At 49.8% G+C, this 15,455-nt stretch overlaps 1 protein-coding gene across 18 annotated transcripts in view; it reads right to left on the reverse strand.

The window, feature by feature from the left end:
* Cacna1d (calcium voltage-gated channel subunit alpha1 D) overlaps positions 1-15,455 on the reverse strand; it is a 297,754-nt gene that overhangs the window by 23,620 nt on the left and 258,679 nt on the right. For all 18 annotated transcript variants that reach the window (XM_040746547.1, XM_040746548.1, XM_040746558.1 and 15 more), the window contains 8 exon segments: positions 13,850-13,915; positions 11,878-11,969; positions 10,561-10,720; positions 9,885-10,012; positions 9,655-9,751; positions 6,882-6,984; positions 6,090-6,191; positions 1,236-1,366 (listed from right to left, as the gene is read on the reverse strand). In XM_040746547.1, the coding sequence (XP_040602481.1) occupies positions 1,236-1,366; positions 6,090-6,191; positions 6,882-6,984; positions 9,655-9,751; positions 9,885-10,012; positions 10,561-10,720; positions 11,878-11,969; positions 13,850-13,915 (879 nt within the window).

Consider the following 15,455-nt stretch of genomic DNA (forward strand, 5'->3'; position numbering starts at 1 on the left):
CTCCTCATTCACCACCATCCTCACTGACACTCTTTCTCACAGCAAGGTCACAGTCAGGCCTCGGCTCGCAGCCCCCCCTTTGCGAACACACAACAGCGCTGGGCATATGCTCCGGGGACAAAGCGCAGGACCGGTCCTCGTTGGACCTTATCAACGCCCACAAGGCCACATTTAAGAATGGTGAGAACAGGGACACAAAAGTAATTTTCATGTAAATTAAAAAAAAAGTGAGGAAAATGCTTTGTTGGCGGTGGACTGAAGGTACTCCAGGTAGCCCGGACAGCAGGGCCTCACGACGGCTGGCCAGCCTCCACACAGACAGCGCCTGTCCGCAGTGCTCCTTAAAGACAACCAGCCCCAAACCACCTTCTCTCGCTCTTGGCCTGCAAGTTCTAGCATGACTCCTTGTCTCTCCATGCCTGCTTCCCACCCAGAGCTCTGGACGTCTTTAGGATTCTATTGCCTTTGGATGCCTGAACCCTGATTGGCCTGGCAGGCACAACTGTGTGTGGTGTGTGTGTGTGTGTGTGTGTGCGCATGCGTGCGTGCGTGTGTGTGTGTGCATGTGTGTGTGTGTGTGTGTGTGATGTCCTGGAGGAAGGGAGATGGGTCAGATGCTGGTCTGTGTGTGTAGCACTTACACAGCAAGCCTCAGGACACAGCACACAGAGACAGACACGCCACATACACACATACACACATGCCACACACACACACACACACACACACACACACCATACTAGGGAGTGATGGATGTTATTGAAATGGACCAAAAAACCAACAAGCCGTGGGGTAAGAAACGAACAGAAACAAATCAAAGCACTTGCGCTCAGATGGAAAGCTGTTCACTGGGCAGCTGGACCCCGTGCCCGGGGCTATGGGAAGGGGACCCTGCCTGTAGGATGCTGCCTTTGGAGAAGACGCAGGGGGGCTAGGGCGTGAGGTGAGCATTCACTCCTTTCCCATCGTGGCTGTCCTGGGGGGCCTTGCGCACAGGCCAGATGGTGGCAGGTGCCAGGTTCAACAGAGAAGACAAGAAGTGGGGGGGGGGGGAGTACTTACCTTGTGGCTCAGAAATGGCTAGTCCACAGTGGGGTGTGTGTGTGTGCAGTTATCTCGGATTAAACAAAATCCTTGTAGCACTGCTCAACCATGAATGGTCAGCTCTCTAGTACTTCAGATTAAAGCTGGCGACATGGTTAGTGAGGGAGAGGGAGAACAAGAGGACAATTCACCTGGAGGGCAATCGTGGTGTTCTTCGTGGGGTACTTTCCCACCAGGCCTTGTTCTTTCCGTTTCTTGAATTTCCTAAAGTAGTCCTGTATCAGGAAAGTGGCATAGAACTTCCCCACGGTTACCTCATCATCTAAACGGAGAGACCAGACACAGCTCTCCCGAATCAGCACATTTGGACCAGGAGCCTAAACCCTCACTTCTGGCTGGGGCAGGGGCAGGGGCGGGGCACCGGGCTGTCAGTCTATATAACACAGGCTGCTCGGTCTAGCAAGAAGCAAAGCTTTGGCAAAGCAGTTAAGGCTCAAAGTGTGAGTCAGTTAAGTAAACTGATCCCCGGGGTTTTGCAGGAAGTAATGTCTACCAATCACGAGTCTAAGAGAGTAGTGTATTAGTAAGGATGTGAAGCACCACCTTGGTTATTTACTTAAAATAAACATTACAGAAACAGGGAGGCCTTGCGGGTCACATTTTCCGCCCTGCGCATAGAGATTTGCATGTGTAATTACTGAAAGCACCGAATGCAATTAGGCATCCAAATCCCTATGCCACAAGACGGAGATCTTGGAGAGCGTGGAAGGAGAGGAAGGTCGGAACAGAGACTGCAGCTCCAGATCTCACACGCTCCCCTGCTCTTGGCCAATAAGCTCCGAGGCCGTTTCTTGGTTTGAAATTCAGAACGGCTGGACTTCTGCACTGCAATGAGAGCCCCAGCTAACCTCAGCACCGAGCAGGCTTTACATCCGCTCTGCTGGGAAACAACCTTTAGCATGTATCGCTCGGGAATCAGAACCCTGCTGACAACTTTGAAGGTGATGCATGAGGCAGAATAGAGGCTCTGACTGTCTCCTGGTAAACCATGGTGGGCATGGATGTCAGTGTGTCCCCCAAGGTTGATGCCACCGCATCTGTAAGGCACTGAGGTCTTCTGGGCAGAGAGTGGCAAGGTTACAACAGCAGCTGAGCTTGTATGGGGGCTGTGTCGGGGGGGGGTGGCTGGGAGGCCATCTGACAGGACCTGCAAGGTCTGGGAAGAGGAACGGCTGTGGGTACCTGGGCTTCGGGTCAGGCTGGCCTTGCAAGAGTCACATGGATGGGGGTGGGGTGGGTAAGAGGGTCACACCCTGTGTGAGCTTGTATTCTCCCGCATAAAACACGGCTCCATCTCAGAGGAAGTGAGGATGTAGAAGAGAAGGCATATAAAGCATAGGAACCCTGGTGCGGGCTGCCCTAGTGCCAAGCACCCTACGATTACAAGTAATCTGTCACTACTGTTCCAAGTCAAGACAACGGCATCACTTACTGAAATGGATGCTGGAGCATAGGAGGCTCAGGGTCACTGGGACCCACTGAGCCCACTAATACAACGTTGGTAGGGTTCGTTTGTTTTATTTTTTTAGTGCCCACTTGTAAGGTGTGGCTGATTCATGGTTCCCACCCAGAGATGGCTTGGGGGCACTTTGGGCATCTTCTCCAGCCCCCTCCTGCCGGAAGTTGCACAGCATTATCTTGCAGGCTGCTTTAGGGTGGGCTGGCCTTATATTCCTCCTGAGCCCAAGCCAAGGATGCCCTGGTGTGGTGGAAGAGCTACTGAAGAAAACTGAGGGCTCCGTGCTGCATCTGAGATCATTTGCCCTGTCTGGCTACCAGGTCATCGACACTATCCAGAGAGGTACTAACCCTGAAAGCAAGCCCAGCTGTCCTGCTCTGCAAAGCCTTCATCTCCAGCTTCTGTCCGTTAGCTACAGCTAGGCACGGTGACTGGAAATCTGGGGAGCAGTGTCCAAGCCCAGCCATGCTCCTTGTGGGTCTCACAACTTCTACATAACAATTCTGCTCTTCCTTCTAACAGAGGGAGAGGTCACTATGACTGGAGCAGGTCAACCATTCCAGGACCTGAGCCGAGGTCCCTCTCCTTCTCCGACCCTACCTCTCTACAGAGAGCCTGGCTCTGGCCATACCCAACACCAGCTTTTCTTTGAGCTGCCTTTCTAGGCCTTCCTAGCTCTTTCCTTGTAAGCCAACAGCTGCTGGGTCAGGGTGACCACGGAGCCCAGAATCTCTGGCACCTTCAACGATGCAGATGCCTTTTGTATTTCAAGGCCCCATAAGCCCTGAGAAACTCCTTGACTCAACACAGAAGCCCATTTTACTCTATGCCAGGCTGTTACTAGCAAAGAAGTGCTGGCCATCCACTCTACAGCAGCAGGGCAGGACTCCGGGATGGCCTAGCATCGCCCCACTGAGACAGATCAGTACTGAGAGCCTAGGCCTGAACAAGAGCTCAGAAGAGCAAGAGAAGCCCAAGCCTGAGAAGGACGGGAAAGAAACAGAGAGAAGCAATGCACGCGGTGAGGCCGTCCTGGGCTCGGCAGAATGCAGAGGGGACCACGAACCAGAGGGCTGGCCCAAGGATGAGGACTCAGCTGGCGGGAGGGGTCTCCGAGGAAGAGGAGGCTTCTAAAAGACAAAGGGAAGTCTGTGAACTAGCGGAGACGGCAAGAGGCCACTGAGAGGTGAGATCCCAGGCCGAGGCATCTCAGCCTCATGACAGGAATGGTGAGCAGGGAAAAAGGGGCTCCCAGGATGCCCTCCACAGCTGGTCCTCAACATCAGTTTTCCGCCAAGCTCGTGACGAGCAGTGGCAGCTCATGCCGCATCCCAGCAACAAAGCCGCCTAGACAAGCATCTTGTTCAGCTCCCCTCACCAGCTACGAGGTCACCTGAGCTCCCTCAGGGCACAGGTTGGCCACTCACTCTGCTGCTCTCTAATCACACTGTACTGTGGGAGACGCTAACGCCCGGAACAAGCCATCTGGTTTGTCCCAAGGGCTGCATCATGGTGTCATCTCTAAAGTGTGCCACTATGAGGGAAAGGTTTGGAACCACGGGTCTACTGGGAGATAAGAGGAAAAAAAGAAACGAAAGAGACAAATGATGACTACAAACACTAAAACCCAACCCAGAGTTATCCACTAAGGCCTGAAGGTCGCTACTGTTTATCTCCTCTGGTGGCAAATGTGATTATCTGAGATGTAAACTAGGTAGGAACAGACACCACAGAAACTTCCAGATCATTCTACGTCTTCCTAAGACTCTAGTTCTTTCCTCTTAGGTATCATAATGCCTCTGGCCGCTACTGGGGAACATATTGACGCCTACCATCACAGACCCCGAACCCTGAGAACAGATGCAGAGAAGAACCAGGTTCTGGAAGTGGGGTGCATTTATCCTTCATGAGAAACTTAGTGGAGATCAGTAGATCAAGCTTTTCAAAGGAAGTGAGTTGAGGTCATAAGCCAGATTCTGAACTTTTTATTTTCCTAGTAACATGGAAAGAACTCGAGTGTCACAGTGATGCAGATGACATTCCTCAAGCATACCCTGTTGTGAGGGGAGGGCTATTCCTGTGGGCATTAGATGGGCCGCAATGAAGGCGATGGATCCAAAGAGTCAGGATTGGAACAAAAGAGGTGAGGGTCTAGTGTGTATGGGAGAGGTTTACACAGATAGGCACAGCCTACTATTCTGAAGCATGCATCCGTGTTTCAAGAAACAATGTAGGGGAATCCAGTTGGCAAGAGATAACTCTGATTCCATGCCACCACCCTAAAACAGAATTGCTTCAGAATATTCTGAGAGTTGAAAGGAATGGAGGCTGCAGAGAGAGCTCAAGCGTAGTGTTACAACGGTTTAAAAAGCGGTTCATCTAAGCCATGCGACCACTTGGATGTGCAGCTGAAAGGAAAAAACAAAACAAAACAAAAAAGCAAAAAACGGAAACCAAGAGGAGTTTTAAAAGTGCAGAATCAGGTCTGGGGAGCTGGGGTCTTGAGGTGGGGAACCCGCCTCCCACACTTTGGTCGTTTCTTTCTGAGCTGTTTTCCCAGAGTTGATCCAGTGGCTAGGCCAGCTAGGGGTGGCCTGAGTCCCGCTAAGAAGTAGGACTGGGTAATGCCTGGCTCCTTCTGCCCTCCCCCCGCCCCAGGAGCTACAGGCTATCACTTTCTGGGTGCTGGATTCAGCATCTGAACCCGAACCACGCCATCCTATCATAGTTCTGTTTGTTCTAAAACACACCAGGTGTTTATCATGTGTCCAGGCCAGGGTTAGCTAGACTGCTGGGGAGGCGTGGGGGGGGGGGCACTAGGTAATCGGATTCTGCACTTTTAAAGCTTGAAACGAAACAGTTGGAAAATAACCATCTCAGTTCTACGTCCACGTGTAGTTAAACAAAAATAGAGAAACACTATATATGTATATATATAATATATATAAGGATATTATATATATGTAAAATTTAAATGTTTAGTCAGTTAATTGTGATTAAATAACAAAAGGAAATAAATAAGCATGCTTGTTAGTTCTACCGCTAGATTCTCATTAAAGGACAGCCTTGGTAACTACAGTGGTAAGTTCAGTCTTCTTAAAATTATTATAGAGGTATTCTCTCCTAAAAAAAAAAAAACTACCTATTTCCCTCAAGACGTTTGAAACTGCAAACTAGATTTACGTATTTCTTTCGGGGCAAAAGGCACGGCCTTTAATTTTGGGATAGCTGTCATATTCTTTCCCATGGATTTTTTTCTACTGACAGTAAAAACCCTGCTCTAGCCACCACATGGGGTCTGGACCCCTCCCCCACTGAAGCCCCCTGTCTTGGCTGTCTTCCTGTTACCCCAAACGTTTTCATGGGAAGCCAAAGGGCTCCTTCAGCCGTGGGGCTCACATTCTCTAGTTTGGTAAGGCGTTCCATGACACCCCCACCCCCACCCCACCACCCCGCTCTGGGCTGTCTGCTGCTACCGACTAGCTCCTCGACCGAGACGGACTTAGGAAGCAGAGGCCACACTGACCACCAGCTGGAGGGACGACTTGGTCCAGCAGCTTCATGCTCGTCTTCTTCCAGATCTTCTTTATCACTGCACGGAGCTCTTCGTTGGCTTGCTCCAAGTTCCCTGAATCCGGAAGGCAGAAGAGGGGTCTGTGGACGCCCGTGGGGGGGACAAGCCTCGCTTCTGCGGCCCAGAGCTCTCTCCCCGCCCTCACGACATGGCTGGGGCCTCGGGCTGCCTACACTTACCAAGCCCATGCAACGGGAGGGCCTGCCACCCGGTCATGTTTCACCCGGGGAGTCGAAGGACTGCCCTCTTCTGCTATAGCAACCTGCCCCAGACCCAGAGAGGACCCTCGCTCCTCCCTCGGCTCCCAGACTAGACAGCAACTGCCTCTGCTACTCTCCTCCTCTTCCTCCCCCTCCTCCGTCTCCCCCTCCCCTCCCCTTCTTCCCTTTTCCCTCCTCCTCTCCTCCCCATCTCCCCCTCCCCTCCCCTCTTCTTGCTCCTCTCTATCTCCCCCTCCCTGTCTTCCTTTTCGTGCCCTTACTCCTTCCCCGCCTCCCTCCTCCATTACACCCCAAATCCCGCCACCTTTGTTCCTGCAGATCCAGGCTACAACTTTACCTAAATAAGACTCACCTCAGGCCCTGCTATAGGCACTCAACCTTGACTTCTCCCTATATGTCTTTTCTACAGATACATCAGCACCATCCTGCCTTCCGGAACCCTGTGTATGTGTGTGTGTGTGTGTGTGACATCTCCTCCCTCTAGGGCTACCTGTTCCGCTTCTTGCTTCCAGGGAGTGCTCACCTTCAGTCTTGATCTTGAGAGCCGTACGGACCAAGGCAAACAGGGTTGCGTTGAACATGACTGTCCCGTCACTGTTGAGAGGCATGTTCATGGCGACTAATCTCTGTAGATGAAAAAGAAAGAGCACCTCAGGAGAATGCAAATGTTCTATGATAGCCACGTCCCTTCTTGGTGCTCATTCTGGGTTCATCCTTCATCCATGCTCTAGTCCACCTCTGCAACTCGGCAGCCATCTCTGAGACGGCTAATTATAGGCATCAATGTAATTAGTTTACAGGCTGCCCAGATACTGGGTTAGCTATCATTTCTAGGTAGGTTGGTGAGGGTGCTCTGGGAGAGATTAGCATCTGAACTGATGGCTGAGTAAAGCAGATGCCTGTAAAACTGAGTAGTCATCATTGAGTGACGGGACAAAACCGTGGGTCGTGGGGGGGACTGGATTCCCTCGTTGCCTGTCTGCTTGAGGTGCAACATCAGTCTTCACTGACTGAGATGCATCTCACTGGTCCTGCGGGTATCAGACTGAAGTGTACCACAGAGATGACAGACTGAAGAACTTCTCAAAATCACACGCGCCCGTACCACTTAATAAACCTCTTCCGGTTATGCATATGTGTGTGCCTATCTGCCTATGCCTGTACATCTACATGTTAGTCACATACAGACACACACATATATATGTCCATAGCTACCCCATCAGTCAACCCTGTTTCTCCAGAGAATTATGGTGAATACAATGCACCGTATGTGAGGGGCCTGGGATAACAAAGATCACATTTCAGCCATGAAATATAAATGCTGACAACCAGATGCTGCTTGATGCTAAATAATTAAACGTTATTGTCAAAGCATTCTTCTCGCCTCATTCATAGCTCTCTGCGTCTTGGGGGCCAGGTCTCCCCTCTCTAGCTACATCCTTAAGTGACACAACAGAGGCAGAGGCCAGACACATGCGCTGAGTCTTGGGCTGTCCACGAGCAGAGCTCACTGCTGGTCACCACCCAGAGAGTGTGTTCCTTCAGGGAGTTTCCAGAAATAGGACATCATGCACTGTCCCAGGTAGGTCTCTGTGGCTCCTCTGAAGGCTTGGTCTTTCAGAACAGATCAGCACTTCCTACTTCTCACTCTTCTCCAAGAACCTCTAACACCAGCATCGAGGAAAGCTGCAGGAGGACTTGGGGTAAGGGGCATCCTCTTTGGGATCCAGTCACCTCATTGAAAATTAGGACAGCATTCCAGGCTGACAGGCCTTGTGAGGATTGAAGCAGATCATAGGCACAAAGGTTTTATGCCTGGTGCATGGTATTAGCTAAATAATGCTAATATTTTTAAATTTTCTAGCCGGGCGTGGTGGCATACACCTACATCCTAGCAGGTAGATCTCCGAGTTGGTGGCTAGCCTGGCCTATATGGGGACTTCCGAGTTAACCAGTGCTACACAGTGAGACCCTGGCTCAAACAAACAAAACACAAAATCTAAAATTAAATTATATATACATACATATGCATTATTTTTGGCTAATGGCTTATTGCAAAAGAAAGGCTTAAGTGTTTGTTTGTTTTTCTACCTTACTGAAGGACTGGAATGCAGCTGTCTGGGCAACCTATCTAAACTCAACTTTTTCCGGCTCCAAAGTCAGTGCAGCCAGGATAACTGGGACACCCATTCACTTCTCCTGACAGAACTAACTCAGCAAAAAGAATGACTTTGTGTCTTAAGGACACGTAGACCCTACAGACAGAGGACTGTGGAATCCAAACAAAGACAAACTCAGTCAGTTGGGTTCTGTGCTGCTCTCTGGACTGGATGGAGTTCCTCAAGAATTTCAACAAGCAGATCTTGCATTCCTGTTGCTACAGTAACGTGAGACACAGCTCCCTGTGGGCTGTATGGGAGAAGGGCTAACATGAACTAGGGCTCCATGTGATCAGTTTGTGGGGATTACAGAGACGGGCTAGGAGACCTGAGCTTGTCCCCGAGACACCTCAGCTTCACGCCCCACAGAAAGGCTCTGTAGCCCTCTACAGCAGAGAGGACACATGCAACATGTCATCATGTCTACCACTGCCGAGCTAACTCAATGTCTACCACTGCTAAGCTAGGGCCTAATGTCCCAAACTGCCAAGCTAAGGGCTAAATTAGTTCTTTTCTCTTTACTCTCTCCTCATCTGTCTGCAAGTATTCCCCGCTGTGCTCCCTCAGAGGCCCCCCATGCTGCCCACTCCTCTTCCACCACACCCAATGCCCTCCTCCTGGCTGCCTTGTTTAGCTCCTTCGTCCAGTCAGCCTCTTCATGCCAGTACAATCAGCTCTGCGATGGTACTGGAAATCCACGTTTCCTCCCCAGTTTCATCATTCTCCACGGGATTCGGCGTGGCACAGACTGTCCAACCAGGTTCAGCTTACGCATGGGGCAGTCCCTCACTTCTTGTATTCTAGCCAGTGGCTACCCAATGGCTTGCTGTTGGCTGATCTGAGGCTCCTTCTGCTCTGGTCTGGACTCCTACGTCTCCTATGTACTTTATGTTGGTTTTGTGGTGCTGGGGAACCAAACTCAAGAAAGGACCTTTGGTGTGCTAGACAAACTGTCACAGAGCCACGTTCATAGCCACCTGGCCCTGGCCTAAATACTATGTCCTCTGACATCTAACCTGGTGACAGATTGCAGCAGCATCCCCTTCCTCTTCCTGGCAGGATTCTAAGTGTTCTACATGCGAGAGAGTGCCTCCAACGCAGAAGACATTATTACCTCCACATGGGCAGGACACTCACCTTACAAGCTACTCGGTGTGGACATAACTTTCCGAACCCCAGAGGAGGCTGGATTCGTCGGAGAAGAGTGACCACATCGAGGTGTTTTATCCTTCCCCTGGAAGCAAAGCACAGCCTGAGGTCCTAGGTAGCACGGCCCGCGTGAGCTTTCTTCAGTCCACCACGTCCACAGAAACCACCCGACATTCCCCAAGAACTCCCGCAAGCCAGGCGGGTGCTTTTCAACCTACTTTGCTTCAGGGTCGTATTCTGACCATATCCTTTTGAATTCATCCAAGTGATGAGGCCCCAGAATAGACCAGTCCCGGGTCAGGTAGTCAAAATTGTCCATGATAACAGCCACGAAGAGGTTGATGATCTGGAAAAGTCAATCAGGAGGGTGTTTCGGTGATATAATGGGAGGAATCCCTTACACTGCTGTCTGCCTCCTAACTACAGAGGCATGGAATATTGGAACCCACATTACAGAGGCAGGGCATAATGCTCTCTTACTGCAATGGTTAAGAAAAGAACAAGAGTCTGGCCAGATGGCTTGGCACGTGCTCAGGAGGGGGTAGGTGGGTGCATTAGCTGGTACCCTGAAGCACACTGTAATCGTATAATCCCACTGTAACTAGAGACAGCCCATGCTTCCAAGGCACTTAAAGCCTTGTGCAGTGGCTTTGAACTTTTTAGAAAGGAAACAGCAGCCCTCACTAGCAAGGTTGTCTGGAAATTACCCCCAGCCCATCAGTGAGCCCCAACTCAACCCGGATGGCTGTGACAACGTGCCGGATTAAGCACGTCTTGCCACCTGCCTGGTGGGTTCCAGAGTGTGCCAGCTATTTCAAAGCATTATGACGCAGCGCCGCTGATCTGAGCCCCATATGCTACCGAGGTTCTGTAAATGGGAAAGAGACAGCTCACCAGGAAAGCGCAGAGCATGTAAAAGCTGATGAAATAGACTATGGCGAAGTTGCTTCCGCAAGTGTATTCCTCTCCGGGGTTGTAGTCTGAGTCTGGGTCGCACAGCTTCCCCGGGAGGCAGGCAAGCATGATCTCCTGCCAGGCTTCCCCTGTGGCACACCTGTTTAATTGAAGAGAAAGGGGGTCAGTTGGGAAAGGGGCAAGGAAACGATGATCTAAACATCCGGGGAGAAGATCCATAACTTGAGTGAAATGTATGTAGCTGTAGCAATGCCATTTGGATTAGTGATAGTCTGTAAGCCCTACTTCCAGGTGTTACTTAGTAACTAGAGAGCCTGGTATAATAAGATTTATAAAAGTGCCTGGTGCAATTCTCTATCAAAACGGATGCTCATTTTCTCCTGCCTCTTCTTCAAAAGTCCTATTACAATTATTTAGTGATTAGTCTTGATTGATCTGGTTCAAAGGGAAGCGTTACAGTTACTAGAGTCGCCGGACATTGTTTCCTTGTTTCTAGAACGTTCTCTCAGTATGAGGAAGATTGTTTGCAAAGTTAATTAGCTGGGGGGTTAAAAACAATAGGATGTGAGCTTGTACGTCTTAGGGTGCTCCTCACTGGCTTTGCAGGGTGTGTCCATGTTTCCTCTGTGTTTCTGCTTTCCTTGCTGTGTTCTGGTGCACTCTTCCTTCAAGAATAGGAATCTATCCTACAATGTTTCGTTTTGTTTTTTCTTCCTGGTGGTCTAAATGCCAGCTGCAACCTGAATGACCCCAGAAGTTTTAACAAGTTCCTGTGTAACTGAAATGCTGCTTCTGTTTAGGAAGATAAAAAATCAGGGCCAGGGAGACAGGTCAGTCGATAAATGGTGCAAGCCCAATGACCCTGAGTTCAATCCCCAGAACCCATATAAACACTAAAGGCGAAGGCTGACTCCATAACGTTGTCCTCTGATCTCCACACACACACAGTAGCGTGTCCACCCACAAACATATACCACATTCATACATACATACATACTTACATACATACATATGCAATAATAATAATAATATTTAAAAAGATATAAGACAGCTGGTCACAGCAGAACATACAATCCCAGCATTTTGGGAGGCTGAGGCAGGAGGGATTGTTATGAGTTTGAGGTGAGCCTGGACTATAGACTGAGATCCTGTTTCAAAACAAACAAAACTAAATAAGTAACAGACACAGGACTACAATATCAAAGCAAACATCTACCAAGAGACAACCAGAAGAGCGTGCGTGTAAACCCCTGTCATTCAGAATTCTAGGAGTCCCGCCCTCAAGGACCCAGTCACCTGAAAAGCAGCAGCACCGCCTGGGGAAACGTCTGAAAGTTGTTGTTCCTGTTGATCTGGTTGTTATCTCTCATGGCAACTTTCCCAAACATCTAGATGAGGAAGTTATTAAAGGTGAAAAAGAATCAGATTTTTGTCATTATTACAGTTTGGATCTTTAATGTTCCCTCAGGTTAGCGTGGTTTGGCGCTTGTTCTCTAAGGGTTGCTTGTTCTCTAAGGGTTGCGTTGCTGAGAGGTAAAACTTTAAGAGGTGGGGCCTAGAGGGAGGTCCTTAGGTCGCTGGGGAGGTGTCTTCACAGGTGGGAAGCTGACATCCGTCCTCCCTAAGTAGTTTTGTTCCGTGATGCAGTTCTACCAGGGTGTCCTGCCTTGTCACAGGGCAAAGCGATGGGACTAGTTGATCGCTGATTAGGCCAACCTAGACTGCGGGCCATAACGAACACCTTCTCTTTGTAAGTTAATTATCTCCAGCATTTCAGTGTGGTCACGAAATGCTGACTAGCGCCATCGTATGAAAAGACTCGAGATTTCGGAACTGAGTCGGGACTTTCTTAGGATGACACCTGGCACTCTCCGTACCCTGCACGGATCTGCCAGGCACAGCACTCGCCGGGCACTAGGCTGAATGTCAGGAGTGCAGTGTCTCAGAGAGGCCCGTTCTCACCCCGCAGGAGCCTCTGCCTCGAGACTACAAGGGTGATCAAGCAATGGCAAGGAGACACACGGAGTACGGGGTGATCCGACCCCACAGAGAACAGGGAACAGGCCCATTGACCCAGCACTAAGGAAATGGGACCCAGAAGACCTCCAGAGGTGGTAGTGCATAAGCCTAGAACTGAAGGAGAAGCTGCAGGCAGGCAGGTGACAAAGGCGAGTTTTCCAGACAGAGGGAACGCCCCTTGGAAGGAGCACAGGTGTCGTGAGGAGTGAAGATGAATGGAAAAGGGAGAGATGACTGATTTACTGGAGACAAAGGGGATGGGGAGGGGCCTCGTGGGCTTGGCTTCCCCAGCAAGGCTTTTCTGTTGGGATTATGGGGCAGACGGACATTTTAGAAGGTCTTGGGTCCTGGGAAATGCCTGCTATGAGAACCTGGAGCTGGGTGTGCAGGGAAGTCGGCAGATCCCTGAGCTACCTCTGTTCACAAGGACACAGCATCGTCGCATGTCATTCAGTTAGAAGTCACCTGGTATGGTGACTCTCGTCTTATAACTCTCAACAAAACTCCTACAAGTACTTCTATGCCTTCAGGACAATAAATAAACACAACGTCTCTCTGCCTGGAATCACCGCACCTCTCTCTAGTCAGAACGATAACATTTCTACAAATGTAGATAATTTTCCTCTGACTCCCGGTACCCAGAGCTGTTCATTGCCTTCCAGCTACCCCAGGGTGTTAGGACCCAGCTGTCAATGAGGGCCCCAAACCTTTCCCAACCCTGGAGCACATGCTCCAGACTCTCGGCCTAAGAGCCTGGGTCCCTGCCTCTCTCCTAACCACAGCATCTGGAAATGCTTGAGGACGCCGGTGTGACAAGGCGTAATTCTTCAGAGCATCAGCAGGCATTTGGGCTGAGTATCGTCAGTGCAGAGCACATGACCTCCACTCTGGTGACTGGGGCACCCTCCTCTCTCGCTGGTGTGCCTATGGTATCCTGCTGTTCGGGTCCACCACAGGCCTTCCCATCTAGTCCACTCTCCCGAGACACGAGTGCAAGTGTCGGCAGGGAGGAGGGCTAGCGTAACAGTCTCCCGCTGCACCTTGAACTCGACACCCTTTGGGGCCTGGTTTCACCCGGCACCAGTTCTGTCTTGAGAGTTCAAGCCCATCCAAGGGGCCATAATGTTCTCATCTCCTCAGTACCCAAAACACCAAGACCTCGTCTTTCTACTTCACCTGGCCTAAGTAAGTAGAGACCCGGAGACCACCTTGCAAAGGGTTCTGTGAGGGAGAAGCAGCTGCCACTCACCTGCATGCCGATGACCGCATAGATGAAGAAGAGCATGGCGATGAGGAGGGCGACATATGGTAGTGCCTGCAAGAGACAAAGAATTGGGCTTGGTGGGTGAGGACAACACCCGCCTGTGTGCCTGCTCATAGAGCGTCAGTCCTGGAGATCCAGGCCCCTGTACTCCTAGGGTTACAAAGTGTCGGCAGTCAGGGAGTGCTTGCCAAGCCCATTATTACCCTGTGCTAACTGGAAACATTTTCCATACAGACACATAGATCCCAGTGAGTATGGAGTGTACTCCGCATCCTTCAGGAAGCTGTAATTGACCAAATCATTCCAAAATACCAGATGCCCCAATTGCTTCCATTTCCTCTGTATCTGGGGTGGGGGTTGGGGTGCAGTTGTAGAGGAGCCGAGAAACCTCTTTATGCAAAATTGCCTTGATTCTGGGTTTCCTTAGGAAAGGAGCTTTAGGAGGAGAATTACTGAGTCAGGGTGTCAGAAAGCATTTCAGAATGCAAAGCACTTTAAAATGTATCATTGGTGAGACGTTTTATGAATGCATTTCTTACAGTCAAAGAGACTGAAAGTTTTACTAGACCTCACAGTTAATACATCTTGAGATCACTTGGTCTTTAATTCTGTGCTGTGTCCTCAGCCTGTTTGTTTAACCTCTCTTTAAGATAACAATGTATCAAGTAACATTACTCGCCTTGGACTTCCCACATAATCGGCTTTTACAACCTAAGATAACACATAACTATGACAGGTTATATATTCTTCTAGGCTCCTAACCCAAAAAGCAGCGCATGTGTGTGGTGTTATAGTAATTAATATTGAAACAGAAAATAGGTTGGAAGCAATCTTATACAACAAGTATATCTGCCATAAACGTTGAAATCAGCATACAGGTAAAACTAGATAATGGCGTGTTTGCAGTTATTGAGTGCTTTGGGATCTGGTGCAAATAACTCAATCTCTTGTAAAAAACTCTGTTTAAAGATTTCTGCAAAGTATCCCTCATTTCTCCTGCATGTGATGCTTTCTATGCTGCTCAATACAGAGCGGAGTCCTTTCTTAGGGACAGTCAGACAGCAGTCAGTCTTAAGGATGACAAGACACGGGGACAGACCAGTTATATATACAACCGACAGACGGCAGACAAGCCAGCAACTACAAACTACAGACAGAATGCAGACAGGGAGAACTGTGGAGACTTCAAACTTGGGGTCATTCTTGGTCAAATTAATCCAAGGGGAATCCTGAGCTTTACTTTCCCTACTGTGACTCAGGTTCATTTTGGTGCATCTGAGGCTGTCTTTAAAGCTTTTAACTTAGCCAGGCGCTCCTCTGAGAAGAACCACAAAGTCAAGGGGCCAGGACCAGGATGAAAAGAAGGTAGCCGTGTAGTCACCAGTTCCTTTTAGCGGAAGCACCCCAACAAGTCTATGTGCCTGGCAAGAAGACTGGAGTCCTTTCACGCATGTTTCTAGATGGCTTTTCTCCATCACCACATATGACGAACATATCTATGGGTATGGTGTGCCTCCAGCACCGCCTAGGCTGTTGGGCTTAATTCCAAGCACACAGGACCAAAGCAGCCCTTTCTCACCTGTCTAAGGAA

This window comes from Mesocricetus auratus, unplaced genomic scaffold (genome assembly GCF_017639785.1).
Source record: "Mesocricetus auratus isolate SY011 unplaced genomic scaffold, BCM_Maur_2.0 Super-Scaffold_100006, whole genome shotgun sequence".
Lineage (NCBI taxonomy): Eukaryota > Metazoa > Chordata > Mammalia > Rodentia > Cricetidae > Mesocricetus > Mesocricetus auratus.